General features: G+C 36.0%; 1 protein-coding gene across 2 annotated transcripts in view; it reads left to right on the forward strand.

The window, feature by feature from the left end:
• The window catches only part of JARID2 (jumonji and AT-rich interaction domain containing 2), a 230110-nt gene that overhangs the window by 111293 nt on the left and 101439 nt on the right, over positions 1 to 17378 (forward strand). For both annotated transcript variants that reach the window (XR_009154628.1, XM_058178520.1), the window contains exon 2: positions 266 to 398. Coding sequence is in view for 1 of the 2 variants with exons in the window: in XM_058178520.1 (XP_058034503.1) it covers positions 266 to 398 (133 nt within the window). In the remaining variant the exon portion in view is untranslated. The remainder of the gene's footprint in view (positions 1 to 265; positions 399 to 17378) is intronic.

The following is a 17378-nucleotide window of genomic DNA, read 5'->3' on the forward strand; positions in this document are numbered from 1 at the left end:
ATAGGAGAATCGGAAAAATGGGATAAAGAAAAATTGAAGTGAAAGAAATAGTGAATAAATGAGAATTAGCAGATTAAAATACAGAATATAAGAAATCAGTTTTTGAACCCAATAAAGCAGCCCAAAGACTCAATGCTGCTTTCAAAAATTAAATAGATGATGATGATGATGATGATTCTAAAGCCTTAATTTCTCAAGCAAGTGAATGTTCATTGTTTTAAATCCTTCAAATGAATTTCTCCTCTCACTTCTTTTGTCCCAATAGGACGATAGTGATGGAATTCCGTGGTCAGAAGAGAGGGTGGTACGAAAAGTCCTTTATTTATCCCTAAAGGAATTCAAGAATGCACAGAAGAGGCAGCATGATGGCATTAATGGGAGTCTCAAAGGGGTAAATGGTAAGTCTGTTCTTGGGAAAAGGGGTTTTGCTGGTTCATTATTTTGGAATTACATTAGGCGAGTATGCTTGTGCCAGGTCTTTATCTTCTACTGTTGTGGATAGACTTTTTCACTGCATTCTGCAGCGCCATGTTTTGAGGAAGAAGAAATGCTGTGAATATTTTTATTTTTTCCCCTTCCTTTTCCTCTTCTTCTTTCCTCTTAATACAGTGTTTCTCGATCTTGGACATTTTAAGATGTGAACTTCAGTGCCCAGAATTTCCCAGCCAGCAAGTTGGAAGTCCACACATTTTAAAATTGCCAAGATTGAGAAACACTGATCTAATAGATAAATTGTTTTTTTTCCCATTAAACTAAGGTACTGTTGCACAATTAATTAAAGGAAGACATTATATGCCAAATCTAGGAAGCACATTATGAGAGGAATTTTAGAACACATTTGCCTAGTTAAAAATCCAGGAGCAGTTGAGTGACTGTGATAAAAACATTTTTTATTGCACAGGGAATGATAGATGATTGGTTTCTGAGGTGGCATTCTGACCATCATAGTAACTTGAATTGAATATTGCACCTGAGCACTATGTAAATGTTCCAAAGTGCTTCTTTCCTATAAGATGAAAGCTCAGTTCAGTAGTTAAATAGAAAATGCACTATTTATTGAAAGTTATGTAGCTTCAGATTTAAGTGTTCTGGGTGTGGTTGCATCAGATCATCTGCAGGATCTAACATCTTATAAATATTTGTGTTTTATTTTATTTTATTTGTATCCTGCCTTTACTACTTTTATAAACAACTTTAAGCGGTGAACATATCCAACACACCTTCTTCCTCCTATTTTCCCCACAACAACCCCGTGCAGTGAGTTGACCTGAGACAGGATAAGTGGCCCAAGATCACACAGCTGGCTTTCATGGCTAAGGCAGGACTAGACATCTCTGATTCTCTGTCAGATAATAATGTGAAACATCAGTTTGAAATATGTTCATATTTTAGCAGTTAACCACTACTTTCCAAGGCAAGTCACAGAGCATGACTAAGACAGCATCTGGTTTCTCCCAGAGTAGATTTGACCCAGTTTTCTCTCAGAAATTCTCACACACAAATATATCAACACCAGTTCTGCCCAAAATGAAATAAAATTTGCTTCCATATGTCACAGTATGCAGCTTGGGTGGAGAGTGTGTGTGTGTGTGTGTGTGTGTGTGTGTGTGTGTGTGCCTGCCTGCCTGCCTGCCTGCCTGCCTGCCTGCCTGCCTGCCTGTCTCTCTGCCTGTCTTGGTTCTTCTATTTGCAGAATATGATGTTAGTAACTTTTGAGCCAGTGGTGATTAAAGGCATTAGACTAAAAACCAAGGGACTGATTTGTGTCTTAGACACAAAGACAGTTAAGTAATTTTGGACCAGTCATTCTCAATCTTGGAAGAAGGCAATGGCAATCCACTTTCAAAAATAAGAAAATTGCATGGACTTGTCCAGGCAATTTCCAGGAGTCTGTAATAATTCATTGGCGCACATGCGCACGTGTGTACACACACACACACACACACACAGAGTTTATTTTAGATCCCCATACATAGTATTGCACTTACATCCTGAACTGTTGTATGAGATTGTGAGTATGATGACCAATAACTGGTGTGTTGGACTTCAGTTCCAATAATTCCTGACTGTCATGATATGAGAGCCAAAATCTAAATGTATGGACAGGACACTGCCTTAATGGATGCTACTTCATCACATATTTGCTTTTCTGTAAATTTGTTTGTTCCCTTGAGAGCATAAAAAAAGAGCATAAAAAGAGTTGGTAACTTTTGAGAGGTTCAAACATTTTGGAGGGCACAGGTAACATTGTTGTGCCACGGTACTATCACCTGAAAAAGTATGGCTAAATTTGGGGAAGAAGTTTTAAGATACAGAATGTGAGTCGGAGGCAAACTGTTACCATTCTCATTCTTAAATCTCACCAAATTTGAAACATGCCTTCAAATTATACTACCCAAATTGAGCTACTTTTTTGTCAGCCCTATCTTAGTGAAATGTGGAGCAACAAAAAGAGTGCTGGAACATTGCAAGTTGCCGTCCCCTGTATATCAGTGCTAAAATGTAAAATTTGGTACTACTGGTTCTGCGGACCAAAGAGGTTGTAGAAAAAATGTTTTTAAAAGATTCTGGCAATCCCAGCTGAGTTGCCATCGTCAGAGGCTTTTTTTTTTCTTTTAAAGGCAAAATGTTTTTAAAGGCAAAATGCGATCAGGCAACTCAGCTGGGATCGCCAGAAGAGCCTTTGAAAAGCATTTTTTTTTACAACCTCTTCAACCAAAAGGTTGTAGAAAAATGCTTTTTAAAGCCTCTGTCGATCGCGGCTGAGCCGCACAATCATCAGAGGCTTTTTTTTTTTACTTTTAAAAGCATTTTTCAGCCAAAGAAAAAATGTTTTTAAAAGTAAAAAAAAACAAAAAAAACCGATGATCACGCGGCTCAGCTGGGAATGGGGGGGGGGAGGGATTTTTGCTACTGGTTCTCCAAACCACCTGCCACCATCGCTACCAGATCGGGCAATCCAGTCCGAACTGGGAGTATTTCACCCCTGCTGTATATAGTTATTATTTCATACTTGTTACAGATATTTATTTGTAAATGAAATAATTAAAAAAAATGTTTCTGTGTACTGATAAGGAAACATCTGTGGCCTTTTACAGGAAACTTCCTAATTTTGGGAATCAGGATAACATATCAGTAAATCTTGGAGAATCCATGTTGTATTTTTAAAGGCTACTATTTCTTCTATGATATTAATACACATGGAATTTGGGACTGTGATGATCAGTTTTTCAGAGGCCCCTTTATACGAGTGAATCTCATTCCCATGAGACATAGCTTGCTTTCTAATGTTGCTTTAGACATGAAATAGATGGCTGTAAAAATGAAATACTGTCTCTCAGTATCCTTGGCTTTTATTCATAAGGTCATATTTTGTATCTTCCCAGCAAAGTAGCTCATAAAAGAAATCCATTTTCCTCAAAAACAAAAACTGATTTTGTGTGTTAACACAACTCCACTTTAGTTAAACAACAAAATATCTAAATGTCACATGTAAAGCATATATAAGATTATGTTTATGTTCTTATTTTACGAGGGTTTTAGGTTCATTATACACATCAATCCAAGCTATAGGTTAAATAACCACAGTTAAAAAGTCAGATATACCATGTTTTAAAAATACTTGCCTGATTTTTTTTAATTATGTGTTGAAAAATTATTGTGGTAAATTCAGTGGCATCTGGAATTAGAGCTGTGGCATTAACTATATATTGCTAATTAAAAACATCATACCAACATAATGGTTTGCAATCATTTCAAGGCATGGTCTGGAGTCTGGGCATGGTTGAACTGCTTTGGCGTCTGCCTGACTGCTTCTGTATGCTATGCTGAGGTCCTAAAATTATAGATCTGAAGAGATTGACCCATCCAGTTCTATGTAATTTGGAAACAACAATTGTGTATTGCTCATGAATTCTTAGTGGGCAAACATTTACCGCTGTGCAATGTCACTAGATGGCATGATCTGCAGCTGAAATGATGTATTTGCTAAATGACTTTGTTCACCAATGCGTTATGTCACTGGTTGACGCATCGAGAAGGAAGAACAAGCCATTTCAAAATGGAAGGTAGTACAGCTTACATTTAAAGGTGTTAGCACCACTATTCTGATATGTGGGTCGGGTTCTTATCACTTCTAGAAACTTTACCACTATTTGATCCTGTTATCCTTCTTCTTTCCCAGAAAAGGTCTGAGGCTAGAGTTGCAGTAATAAAAATGCAAATATGTGAGGTCCATACCATTTTAAATCACCCCTGAATGTTTCCACATAGAAAATAAAGCAGGTGAAAAAGATGCAGTAAGAATTATTGATTGGAATATTAGGTCTGCCTCAGGGGTGGGTTCTACTTACGTTTACTACTGGTTTGCAATGGGAAGCTTCTGCGCATGCACAGATCGTCTATGATTACATCCGGGTGTGTGGGCGGAGCCTCCCCCCTGGTTTTACTACCGGTTCGCAAGAACTGGACCAAACCGAGAGCAACCCACTACTGGTCTGCATGGCTACTTTTAAAATCATTACAACTCTTTGTGAGAATCTTGCTGAGTTATATATGTATTCATATATTATTTCAAAATTTTATATTGCTGCCTACCCTACATATGAATTCTGGACATCTAAAAACAATCAACAAAACTATATAATGTATATAATATATAAATTTTAAAAAATCAGAATTAAAATATTCATAATACAAAACTCCATTTAACAGGCTCAGCCATGCAAATCACAACTGTACTGGGCTCATCTTTCATCATGGCGTAGCATCTGAGGCAAAAAAGATCTCTACAGCCTCCCAAAAGCCAGGAAGGTTTGGTTCCTCCTGATGTCAGGAGAAGACAGGACTTCTTGGTCCCACAAGAGGGCATTTTTGCCTGGAACATACCCACCCTTTAAGACTTGGTGGACAGATAGAGACCCTTAGAGATAAGCAGTTTGCAAGTAACATGGCCCTGTGCCAAGCTGAGCTTTAAAGATGACCAGCACCTTGAATTGCAACCTGCAGCATAATGGAGCCAATACAGCTCACACAACAGCAGTGTAAACTAGGCAAATCTCAGTACAACCTAACTTCATTCACTGCTGCATTGTGGACCTGTTGAAGTGTCCAGGTATTTTTCAAGGTCATCTCCCCTGCCCCATCCCCACAGACACATATCTAGAGCACATTACAATAGTTCAGTCAGTTTATTATTTTTATAAACAGTTTATAAATAATTCAGGTGGCAAACATATTTAATATTGCTGCCTCCAATTTTCCCTGAACATCAACCCTGTGAGGTGGACTGGGAGAGAATAATCGTTCATAGTTACCCACTTTTATGCCATTGCCTAAGGCAGGACTAGAGCTCACACTCCCTTGGTTTCTAGCCCACTGCCGTAATCACTTAGCTTTCAGATTTTTAAAATTGGATGAAGGTAAACCTTTGTTTATGTGTCTTAAAAAGCTATGCAATCTGATATTAGTAGCAACTACTTGTCACTACTTTGTTTAGTGGCCAATCTGCTTCTTGAAACAGAGCCTAAACTGCAAAGTTTTTTTGCTCATTTGAAAAAAAAAAGAGGTATAATAATAATTTTAAAAGATAAAAAGAATAATGCAAAAGGCTGCTTTACTTAGAGTAACTTACATCCTGTGGTAAAACTTTTAACACCATCAAACAACAATATCCCAGGTCCTTGGGACTTGATAGGTGGGTACAAATGCCAAATCCAGTTTAAAACATCTGGCTGACTGTGCAACAAACCATGGTAATAAAAGATGCCGATACAGGCAGTCCTTGATTTACGACCACAATTGAACCCAAATTTCATTGATAAACAAGGCAGTTGTTATGTAAGTTCCCCCCCCCCATTTACGACCTTTTTGCAACAGTTGTTAAAAGCAAATCACTATAGTTGTTAAGTGAATCATGCGATTATTAAGTGAATCTGGTTTTCCCCATTGACTTTGCTTGTTGAAAACTGACTGGGAATGTTACAGATGGTGGTCACATGATCCCAGGACTTTGCAACTGTCATAAATACATATCAGTTGCCAAGTGCCCAAATTTTGATCATGTGACTATGGGGATGCTACAGTGGTCGTAAGTATGAAAACCACTCTTAAGTCACTTTTTCCAGTGTTGTTGTAACTTTGAATGGTCACTAAACAAATGGTTGTAAGTCAAGGATTACCTGTATTTTAACGTCAAAGATAAGCTTGAGTTCTCTGCACGGAATAAACCAACTGATGTACAGCAAAGCTGCAGTTATAACTGAATACCTGGGATTTAAATTCAGCCAACAAGGGAAAAAAAGCCCAGTGGTGCATTACCAAAATGGAAGAGCAGATTGGGGAAAATAACATCAGCATGCTAAAAAGTTCAGAGGCAAACATGCTAGAAAGAAAAGGAGCTGAAGAACAAGAAAATCAAATATTATCTGACCCAGGAAGATCACCTAGAACCAAGGAAGATTAAGGAAACAGTAGAAATAGTAAAGCATAATTTGGAGGACAGAAATTCTGATAGATGTACTCTGTAAAAATATTGTAGATTTTTGTTTAAAGCCATCTGGTTTTTAAAAATAAAATAACAATAGCAGTAGCACTTAGACTTATATACTGCTTTACAGCCCTCTCTAAGCGGTTTGCACATTGCCCCCAACAATCTGGGGTCCTCATTTTAACGACCTTGGAAGGATAGAAGGCTGAGTCAACCTTGAACCTGCTGAGATTTGAACTGCCAAATTGCTGGCAGTTGGCAGTTAGCAGAAGTAACCTGCAGGACTGCACTTTAACCACTGCACCATAATGGCTCATATAATCTTTCCATTGATGTGAAGTTTCTTGATTTCGTCTTTCTACCAAATAGTCCTTGAAATCTCAGTCTAAGCAGATTTCTTTTACATAATTTCTGTCCTGGTGTATTTTTGAATAGCAGTACTTAGTGGCTAAACAACTGCTGGGCAATAAAAAGATTTTTAAGAATCTGCATATTAGACTATGCACAGAGAATAAGAGCTCTTGAAATAATATTCAGTGATTATACATTGGAATACTTGATATCGTATTGTCTAAACAATGGGATTTGTAAGGTAAAGATGAGCAATGCATGGTTAAGTAGAATAGAAGCCTATCTTCTTGTATCATAGAAAAATAAGAAAGAATGCTTTATGGATAGAATTGAATCTCATTTATTTCATTAGTATTCTAAGTTATGGGCATAGCATTTATTTTTGGCCTCTTAAGGTAAAAACCTTCCCAAAGTGTCTTGTAATATGCAACAACTGTGATTTTGTTTCTTTTGAAGAACATTAATAAAACCCATAAATTTAATACGATGTTGGATTAAAATTGAAGAGGCTTTTAATTCAAATCTAACTTCAACTCTGAAATTCTGCTTGGAGACTTTGAACCAAGCATTGGCTCTTAGCCCAGATCATCTCACAGAACTGAGGGGAAAAAATGGAGGTGAAAATGCTATGTCTTTAACTCCTGGAACAAAGATTGATTCAAATCATACATAGATACAGACACATACATATGTATGTGTGTGTAAGGGAGAGAATATTTATATTCTGCCTGATAGAAATAAAAGTCTTTGGCATATTTCCATTTGTGGAGTCTTATTTGATCTTGTAATACATATTGTTCAGAACAGCCATTCATGATTTCTGGCCAAAGCATAAAGCACCCCTTCCGAAGAATTGAAGGATTTTTTTTTCTCTCAGTGTAACACATGCTATGAGGAGGCCTCATACAGAAGCAATACATTAACTAATAATAGCATGCTGACCCTCAGGAGCAAGAATTATCTGATAGTAGATTTAATCCTTCGCTTCAGAATAAAAATCAAATGCCCCTTCATCCTGCCAGCCTTATCCAGATACATTCTGTTTCTATAGATATATTGCTTGGCTTTCATAGAACATTGTAACAATTGGTAATAGAAGAACTAAGATCTGATTTATCTTTAAATTTTATTGTTATATTGCACTTCTGAAAAATCCCAAGGCAATGTACAAAATTGATGCAAAATAAAAAAGGCTTGACAAAAAATAATGGAGAAATTGGTTGACAGTGTTGCAAAATATTCTTTTCAAATATATGAATAGAAAATTGAGTGGACTAAACTGAAAGTCTAAAGCGTATCTAATTTACAATCCAAAATGAAATGCTGTAGTAATTAAGAAGTAAACTCTTTTTTTCCTTTATGTTTATATTTTATACTTTATGTTTGTTTCCTTTATGCACTCACTTTTTCCAGTTGCCTCAAAAATATGTGTGTCGCATAGATATAACTCTAGAAATTAGAGTATAATTTCATTCAAGAAAGTACAAATTGAAGCCAGAATAAAAAATAAGCAAAGCTTCCAAATTTTAAAAATAACGACCCTTTATTTTTATTGCTTTTGCATTATTACTGTTTTAGATTCTATTTCATGCCTCAGCTGCTAGGTAAGAATTTTTTTAAAAAATGTGAAAAAAAGGTTATTTAAAGTCAAGCAAATTTAAATGAAATAGAAAGTACTATATATATATATATATATATATATATATATATATATATATATATATATATATATATATATATATATATATATATATATATTAAAAGCTTTCATTATGTGTCAATTGTAAAACTTATTTAAATTTATATTCAAAAGCGAAGTACAGCCTTGAACCTAGGCACAGTATGATACTTTCTACAGCAATAGAGGATTTCCCCCGCTTTTGGTGGATATGTCATTAACAAAAGATTGTTCATCCGTCATCTTGGTTCTATATATTAAATTAATTGTGAGCTGGAAAGAGCAATCGGAAAAAGAAAATTGAATGTACCTCAAATGTCAGTCTCATTGTTTAAAAGAAAGATTTCTTGAAAAAAGTAAAGCGGCTGAGAAAAAAATAGTTTAGCCTAATAAACTGTAACTGTAATAGAAAGTCAATTCTACTTTTGAAAAAGGAGAGCAAATTCAGATATTATCACTGTCATCTATATTTTAAAACATTAGCAGAGTTCAGAAACTATTTTTATGCAAATGTGCTATCTCTATAAAAGGGGTAACTGATCATTCCTGGTTCCATACTTTGAAATACAATTTCAATAAATGGTTTTAAAGATGACTTGGTATACTTGGGTACCTTTTCTAACTAGGGAGCATCAACTTTAAATCAACTTTCTGTTCCATATTGTATATGCCCTACCCAATACTCATATGGTAAAGTCTGAAAACTCTGAAAGATAAGTTGGATCTTGGTGAGATAGTCTAGTAGCAAAGGTGGGATTAACTAGCCCCTATCACTGAATAAAACTGAAGGACTTTGTTGGCATAATAAACTATTCAAACTCAAGTAAATCTGGATCAATGCTGTTCTAGCTGCCAGTGGAGAGAAAACCAAAGCTTCACTAAGTAGGTTAAAATGTAGATTTTAAGAATGAGTTTTAAGAGTTAAGAATGAATTTTAAGAGGTGAAACAGGTGCCCTAAGATTAACTTTTTCTCATGCCTATTTTTTTTAATGGACCTATCTTGGTAACTTCATTATTGGATTTATAAATTATGCTTGTTGCAGAAACTAAGTGTGTAGCCAAGAGTGTAGCCTCCATGCCATAGATGCATTGCATTAGCATGTACAAAGACAACACAAAAAATAAAGGGAACAAAATCTAATACTGTAGAATGTTGATGTGTAGTTTGAGCCAAGAAGTGATGTGGATTACTAGCAACTATATCAACATTAGGAACATATATGGGTGCACGTGCAATTTCCACTGGTCTTTGCATTCAGGGGTTATTTAATTGATTAAATCAGAAGATAGGACTTTGTACAATATGTAATGCATCTCTGGAATAGTTTGCTTTTTCAGGACAATAAAGCCCATGATTGCAAACTTTAAATGATAAATGTATATTATAGTATTATCCTGCAGGGAGGGAAAGTTACAGGTAGTCCTTGACTTATAACCATTCGTTTAGTGACTGAAGTTACAATGGCACTATAAAAAGTGACTTACAGTCATTTTTTTCACACTTATAACCATTGCAGCATCCCATGGTCACATGATCAAAATGCAGACACTTGGCAACTAACATGTATTTATGATGGTTGCAATGTCCTGGGGTCATGTGATCCCCTCTTGCTTACTTCTGACAAGAAAAATTAACTTAACTGAAGTTAATTAACTTAAGAGTCACTTAACAACCATGTTAGTAACTGCAAGGATTCACTTAACAACTGCGGCAAGAAAAGTCATAAAATTGGTCAAAATTAACTTAACAACTGTCTTGCTTAGCAATGGAAATTTTGGGCTCGGTTGTTGTCATAAGTCTGGGCCTCTGTGGCTCAGACTTGTAAGACAGTCTGTTATTAACAGCAGCTGCTTGCAATTACTGCAGGTTCAAGCCCCACCAGGCCCAAGGTTGACTCAGCTTTCCATCCTTTATAAGGTAGGTAAAATGAGGACCCAGATTGTTGGGGGCAATAAGTTGACTTTGTATATAATATACAAATGGATGAAGACTATTGCTTGACATAGTGTAAGCCGCCCTGAGTCTTCGGAGAAGGGCGGGATATAAATGCTAAAAAAAAAAAAAGTCGAGGGCTATCTATATATACTATACTTTTTGCTTCTCCTAGTCAGGTTTTCAGGCTCACTGTGATTCTGTATACCCCTGCGCTGTCATTAGGCAATAGTGATTCAGTATTGTCATTTATTTAAAATACAGTTTGGTTATACACTTTCTCTCATCTTTGATTTTAGATAACAAATAAAGTCATATTACTCTCCCTTTCCGATTTTAAAGTTGATTCATTTACATCACTGAGATTCTTCGTTGTCATATCTGTAAAATGGAACCAATGTTGTCATCCAGGCAGATGATACTTCATCCTGGCACAAATTTTATCCAATTCACACTTTTATGTCTTTGCTTGTGCTAAGACTACATTCTAAACTTCCTATGCTAAATCTGCCTGTCTTAATATTCTACATAGCTCCAATAGTATACAACACTATATATATTTAATGTCCACTGGGACCTGCCTGACTTGATCTCTATCTTTGTGCCAGAGGACTTAGAGTTGATAACCGGGGCTGCCTAGCCCTAGAGAGGAAGAGGAAGGATATCAGACTGAATTTACAGTAACTTTATTTGTAGATAGATACAGCACTTTTATTGGCACAAACGCACAACACTTCTAAAGTTTTATTTCTGCTTTAAAATGGACTATGAAATTATTGTAAGAAATTATTTCCAAGTCTGGTGTTTTTCTAAGTGTGCAGTTCCCTAAGCCTTACGACTAGTAAAGAAAAATGCAGCCCAATTTAGCTTAGTATGACAATAGTTATTGATTTTTGCTTTACTTATTTGTATTTTTCCTGCTATTTTAGAATCAATATTCCCTAACCTCACTTCTATTTTGTGTGTATAAGAGAAGAAGATAAATTAATACAACACAGTTGCATGGTAACTCTTTTCCCTATGGCCTCTTCCCATATTATTTATAGTAACATGTGTGAAGAGGTTATTTAGATGGAGTATGATGTCTGTCTATATGGAGAATGTTGGAGAAGTGTAGGAAGAAGCATAGGGAAACAGAAATTTCCACAAGGGAAAAGAAGGGTAGATCACTCTGAACAGGTAACTGTAATTTACATGAAATGTAATACACTACTGGCTACTCTAGTTAAGAGCATTCCCATTGATCGTGAATTAGAAAATAAAACCAGAGATTATCAGTAAATTCATGACCAAATTCATACATGATCACAAAAGGTGTTTAAACAGTCTTGGTAAGTTTGAGAACTTTGGATACTCTGCAGCTTTGAAAAGGAAATCCAGAGGGATTTCTGTTTTGTGAATAAAATGCTCTGTCAGATAACCTGCAAAGATCTATTAAATGCATGCTCAAGTCATAACAAAGAGTTACAATTACTTGATACCATAAATGTCTGTGCCATAGATCAGTTGTATGTGGAATCATCATAAGGGAAGTAATCCTGGATGAATCCTATTTGGCATCTATCACTTCATTGGATTGGATTGTTGATGCAGCTGAAAATAATAACCACAGCTTTATATGCCAAGCTGAAGAAATTCCAAGGAAGTCTAAAATAAACTTGGACTTTATGAAAGAAAATGACTAAACACATGTGGAGTGATTAAAAAAAGAGTTGAAAGTCAAGATAATCAAACATATCCCAAAAGGCTCTTTAAAGTAATTTTTTACACAGATTTTGCTATTGCAAATGCAGTAATACTTGCCAGTTTAAACAGGTCTTCATGGAGGTTAAGGCTCTCTGTTGCTATTGGTCATAATTGCCGTACACTGACTAAAATAGCAGAGACAATGTGTATCTTCAGGCTAGTTATTGAGAATAATAATGGGGAAAAGCTTCCTAGTCATTCTTATAAGGATCTGATTGATTAGTGAGAATCAGAATGCCAGACTAAATGGCAATCTAGTCTGATCAGAGTTCCAGTTTTATTCTTAACCTCATGGAAGTTGTATGCACCTGTCTTTCAGTGTAGCTTAATCAAAATAAGAAATCTAGATATAGGTAGTCCTCAACATACAACTACAGTTGTGTCCAAAATTTCTGTTGCTAAGCAAGACAGTTATGAAGTGAGTTTTGCCCCATTTTACGACCTTTTTTGCCACAACAGTTAAGCAAATCCCTGCAGTTGTGAAGTCAGTATGGCTTCCCTCATTGACTTTGTTTGTCAGAAGCTAGCTGGGCAGGCTACAAATGGTGATCACATGACCCTGGGCCAATGCATCTGTCATAAATACATACCAAGTGACAAGTGCCTAAATTTTGATCACATAACCATAGGGATGCTGTAACAGTCATAAGAGTAAAAACTGGTCATAAGTCATTTTTTCCAGTGCTATTGTAACTTTGAATGGTCACTAAATGAATGGTTGTAAATTGAGGACTACCTGTTGTTTTTGAGTTAGTATCCTAATTGGCTCTGCTGGGATTACTGGAGTATTTTAGTAGATTTTCTTAAGAGTAAGCTCTAAGAGTAAAGTTACATAGTGCTTTGAATGAATTAAAAATGCCTCTGGGTTGGATTATTATAATAAACTCTGCGTGGAGCTGCCCTTGAAAGCAATGCACCAGCAACTTTTAGCATTTCTCATTATGTTCATGTGACACTGCTGTTTTTTAAGCTGTATAGGCTGCCTGTAGTCTTCTGAGTGCAATTGAAAGAGATGCCTGTCACTTATAAAGCCTTACATGATGTAGGATCAGGCTGTTTGTGGCTTCATCTCATTTCCATGGTTTCTGCTGAGCCCATCAGATCTAGCAGAGAAAGCAGGTTTCTTCTGTCGATGTCATATTGAGGACTCTGGGCTTGCACCTTCTCTGTAGCAATATCTCCCTGGAGATCTAGGTGGCCGTTTTTGACTTTTTTGAGACTGAAAACCTGGCTCTATTTGGGTCAGAAGGTTAGATGAGTTCTGCTACTGTTGATATGCTTTTTGTGATTGGGATTATTGTTTTGGGCACAGGAGTGGTGCGGTGGCCTAGAGATGGAGCTCTCGCCTAACAATCAGGAGGCTATGAGTTCAATCCTAGGTAGAGGCAGCTATTTCTCTGTCTGGGCACAATGAGAATATATCTGCTGGACAAGACAGGAAGGGCATCTGGCCATTAAACACTCTGCTAGCTCCATTCAGTTGCCCAGACTCTACCCCACAAGAGATTATGGGGTTGTTAAAAAATGATGATGATGATTGTTTTGGGCACTATGGGATGCAGGTTGTAATTAGTATATTAATTTATGTACTTTATTCATATTGTGAGATGGACAATCATGTAATTTTTTTTTAAATTAAATGTATTAATTTAAATTAATTTAAATTTAAATTAAATGAATGTGTTTTAGTGACACATTAAAACAGCTGCTCAATCCCATAGAAAGGTTTGCTTCTTTAAAGAGTTGCCAGCAGTTATATTCAGTGCTCACTTCAGGGCATTTTTAAAAAATCAGAACTTGCAACTGAAAAAACTTACACAACAACAGATTCTACAGTCTTCATCTATTTTTTAAATCTCTGCATGGTTTCAGATAGAAAGACTGAAAGCTGCTACGGGGCATTGGATGGGGTATGTGGGAATGACCTTGAGGGACATGAGGAAAAGATGCTGCCCAGGAAACAATTGGATAAAAGGGGGAGGAGACCATAACTGGTGGGAGATCTGTATTTTCAGACGTACAAGATTCCTTTAGTGTAACCTGCCAATAAAGTAGAATTAGCTTATCCGGTTGTCTCTCCTGCCTGGTTTGCCTGACAACAGTGAAACATTACAGGTGTTAACATAGTCACTGCTTGCATCTTCTTAAACTAATGTGTCTTTGGGAGAATCACTGTGTGATCCTGGGGAAAGATCTAGCTGCTTTAAGGTGTTGCAGACATATTGTTATTGCTTCCTTCTGCTCCAGAATAGTTTGTGCCTTTGAGTCCAAAGGGCTACAACGGCTCTAATGTTGTTGTTTTCCAATATTGCTTCCCACAAAATGGCTGCTTGTAATAATATCTATATGGCAGTTGCTCCATGTGGGGAAATGCTCATATACAGCTTGCCTTGTAATTGGCTGCTGCTATGTTGTTTGTTATCACAGCACATTGCTGAAAATTCCTATTAGCTTTTTATAGCAACCCAGGAAAAACGAAACTAATTTGTACAACTATCCAGCATATACATAAAGGAAGCAAAGCATGAGGTGGCCAAGCTATGATGGCTATTTCAAATAAAACATGCCCCAGTGACCTAGATAAATACATAATGTTTGACTTTTAACTAAAAGAAACATGTCCTTTTTGGTGTGAAATCATTTGTGGTCCAGAATAATACAAAATAAAATGAACCTGTGATGGTTTGATTTTTATGACAGTTTTAGAATAAGACATACATAACAAGAAGAGAAAAGTCATATCTCTGAAGATGCATGATTAACCCAATTTTGGTTTGGTGATCACTTCCCTCTGACAGCCTAACAAAACCAGGCTATGTTATACTCAACTTCTTTAGTAACTATGTGTATCCACATGTATACACTTACTCTTCTGATCATTTATAGACTGCAAAAAGAATCAGCTAATAATTTTTGACATGACATCAGGAGAAGGGCATATGAATTCAATATCATGTGGCTTAGCACTTGAAAAGCCCAATGTTATTTACATGATGTGACTGCAAGGAGCCAAGTGTCTCTGTCAAACTTTCATATTTTATAGATTTCTTTATAACATGCTCATATTTTTTAAAATCAATTATTTTTTATGATTTTTTTTATCATAGACTCAGTAACAAGTCTATGCAGCAGCCAAATTTCCTTTATCTTAAATATACTTTCTATGCAAAAGATAAATCTATCAGAAGAAACAAACAAACAAAAAGGCTGTGCAATGCCTCACACTGAAATGGAATGAATTTCCTGACATTAGGAAAGTTTCTTAACCAATACAGGTGCATCCAGAAATATATATGAATTTGTTATGACTACGAAAATATATATTTTTAGTCTTTACAAAACAAAATAGTAATTATTATCAATCTGAATGCAAGCATGCAAGCTTTTCCGTGAAAACTTGAGTATTTTCCCTGCTATAATGAATTAATGAGGCTTTTCTACATAGATAAAGAACCATTTTCCTCCCTCAAACCTGAGTACTTAGACATGACTGAGGGAGATATGTTGGGAACTAGAACTTCTGAGGTATTGATGAGATTGGGACATTAAGAAAGCATGACCTTCATGTAAAAACAGAAGGAAAATTAATCTTTCTTCATTGTTATTTTCAAGTTTGGTCTTTCTAACTGATATCAGTATAAATTCTAAAAAATAGGATTGTATGGTTTGTGTAGTTGTTCACATAAGCTTTTACCAAGTAACATAGAGTTTTGTAATTAGCACTATATTTCTAGGGTTATAGTGATCAAACCACGGTGGCCCCTTTTACAAACATTTTTGGCATCAGGATGGGAAGAGAATACTGTAATAATTTCATTGTTATTGGTTGGTAATTTTTTTAAGAATATGGAATTTTGATTTAGGAGAGAGTAGCTGGAAATAGGGTATTGATTGTGATCAATATTGCCCGAAATCATAATGGGAGCTGGGAAATCTATAAATTTAATTAATTAAATAAAAGTTGTAAAGTTGCTGCATGTAATAACTTTCTAACTATTTTTTAAAAAAAAATTAGCATTGAACCTGTCCTTTTGATCTTCATAGCACGATATATTTACAAAGGCTGGTGGCATAACACAGAAGTGTCTGGAACAAGAAAGAATAAAATCATATGTATTATGACAATATTTTCAAATGAACACATTTTGTGCAATTATGCCATGGCATGCATTTGCCTTTGCCACTGGATGTCTATATTGTAATGGCTGTTCTCGCAAAATTTAGTTGAGGAAACTTTTGAGCACAAAAGAATATGCACTTTTTGTACGTTCATTTAGATTAAACTAACTTACTAATTACTATACTTATTTCTTTCTAGATATATCATCAGGCTTGCCACTGAAACTCATATCATGTCTCATATTTGTCAGTCTGATAATATCTTCAAAAATAGGTTCCCAAGATTTTGAAACACGTTAATGTTGAGCTTTGATCTAGAAAAAAGTAGGACATTTTATATTCTAAATCAGGGATCCCCAACCCCCAGGGCGTGGACCAAGACCAGGACCAGTCTGTGGTCTGTTAGGAACTGGGCCACACAGTTGGAGGTGAGTGGTGAGTGAATAAGCGAAACTTCATCTGTATTTGCAGCTGTTCCCCAACACTAATATCTATGTCTAATAGTGCATATGTGAGGGATCTAGGTTGCATGCTCCTCCTCCCCTCCCTGATCCGTGTCTTCCATGAAACCGGTCTCTGGAGCCAAAAAGGTTGGGGACGGCTGCTCTAAATGGTTCAGCAGAAGGTCATTTGTGTCTAACCAGTGTGAAGTAGTACAATGTTACTTCCACTGTGTTTAAAGAAATGAAAATAGCAGGAAAGATTTCTTCCATGCATGGTTATTTAAATAATTTGGTATACTTAACTCATGGGAGTCAGCAGCTGAAAACTTCATAGTTTTTGCTGATGAAGGCCACATTTATATGGTTATAAATTACAAAAAGTTTGAAGCATGATCTCAGCTCATCCTGCACAAAGGCGAAACAGTGATCTTGCACTTACAAATTAAATTCATTTAACTTGGCAAATTATAGAAGAGTCTTTATTCTGTCAGCAGCTTTACCATCAGTGCCGCTGGAGGAATAATTTAACATTCTCAAATATTAGTCTGTATGAGTCAGATGATAAGAGTAGATTATTTTAGTTTTATAGGGAGTCCCACTCTTTACAGTAACTTGGGAAC

The sequence above is a fragment of the Ahaetulla prasina genome, chromosome 3 (genome assembly GCF_028640845.1).
Source record: "Ahaetulla prasina isolate Xishuangbanna chromosome 3, ASM2864084v1, whole genome shotgun sequence".
Taxonomy (NCBI): domain Eukaryota; kingdom Metazoa; phylum Chordata; class Lepidosauria; order Squamata; family Colubridae; genus Ahaetulla; species Ahaetulla prasina.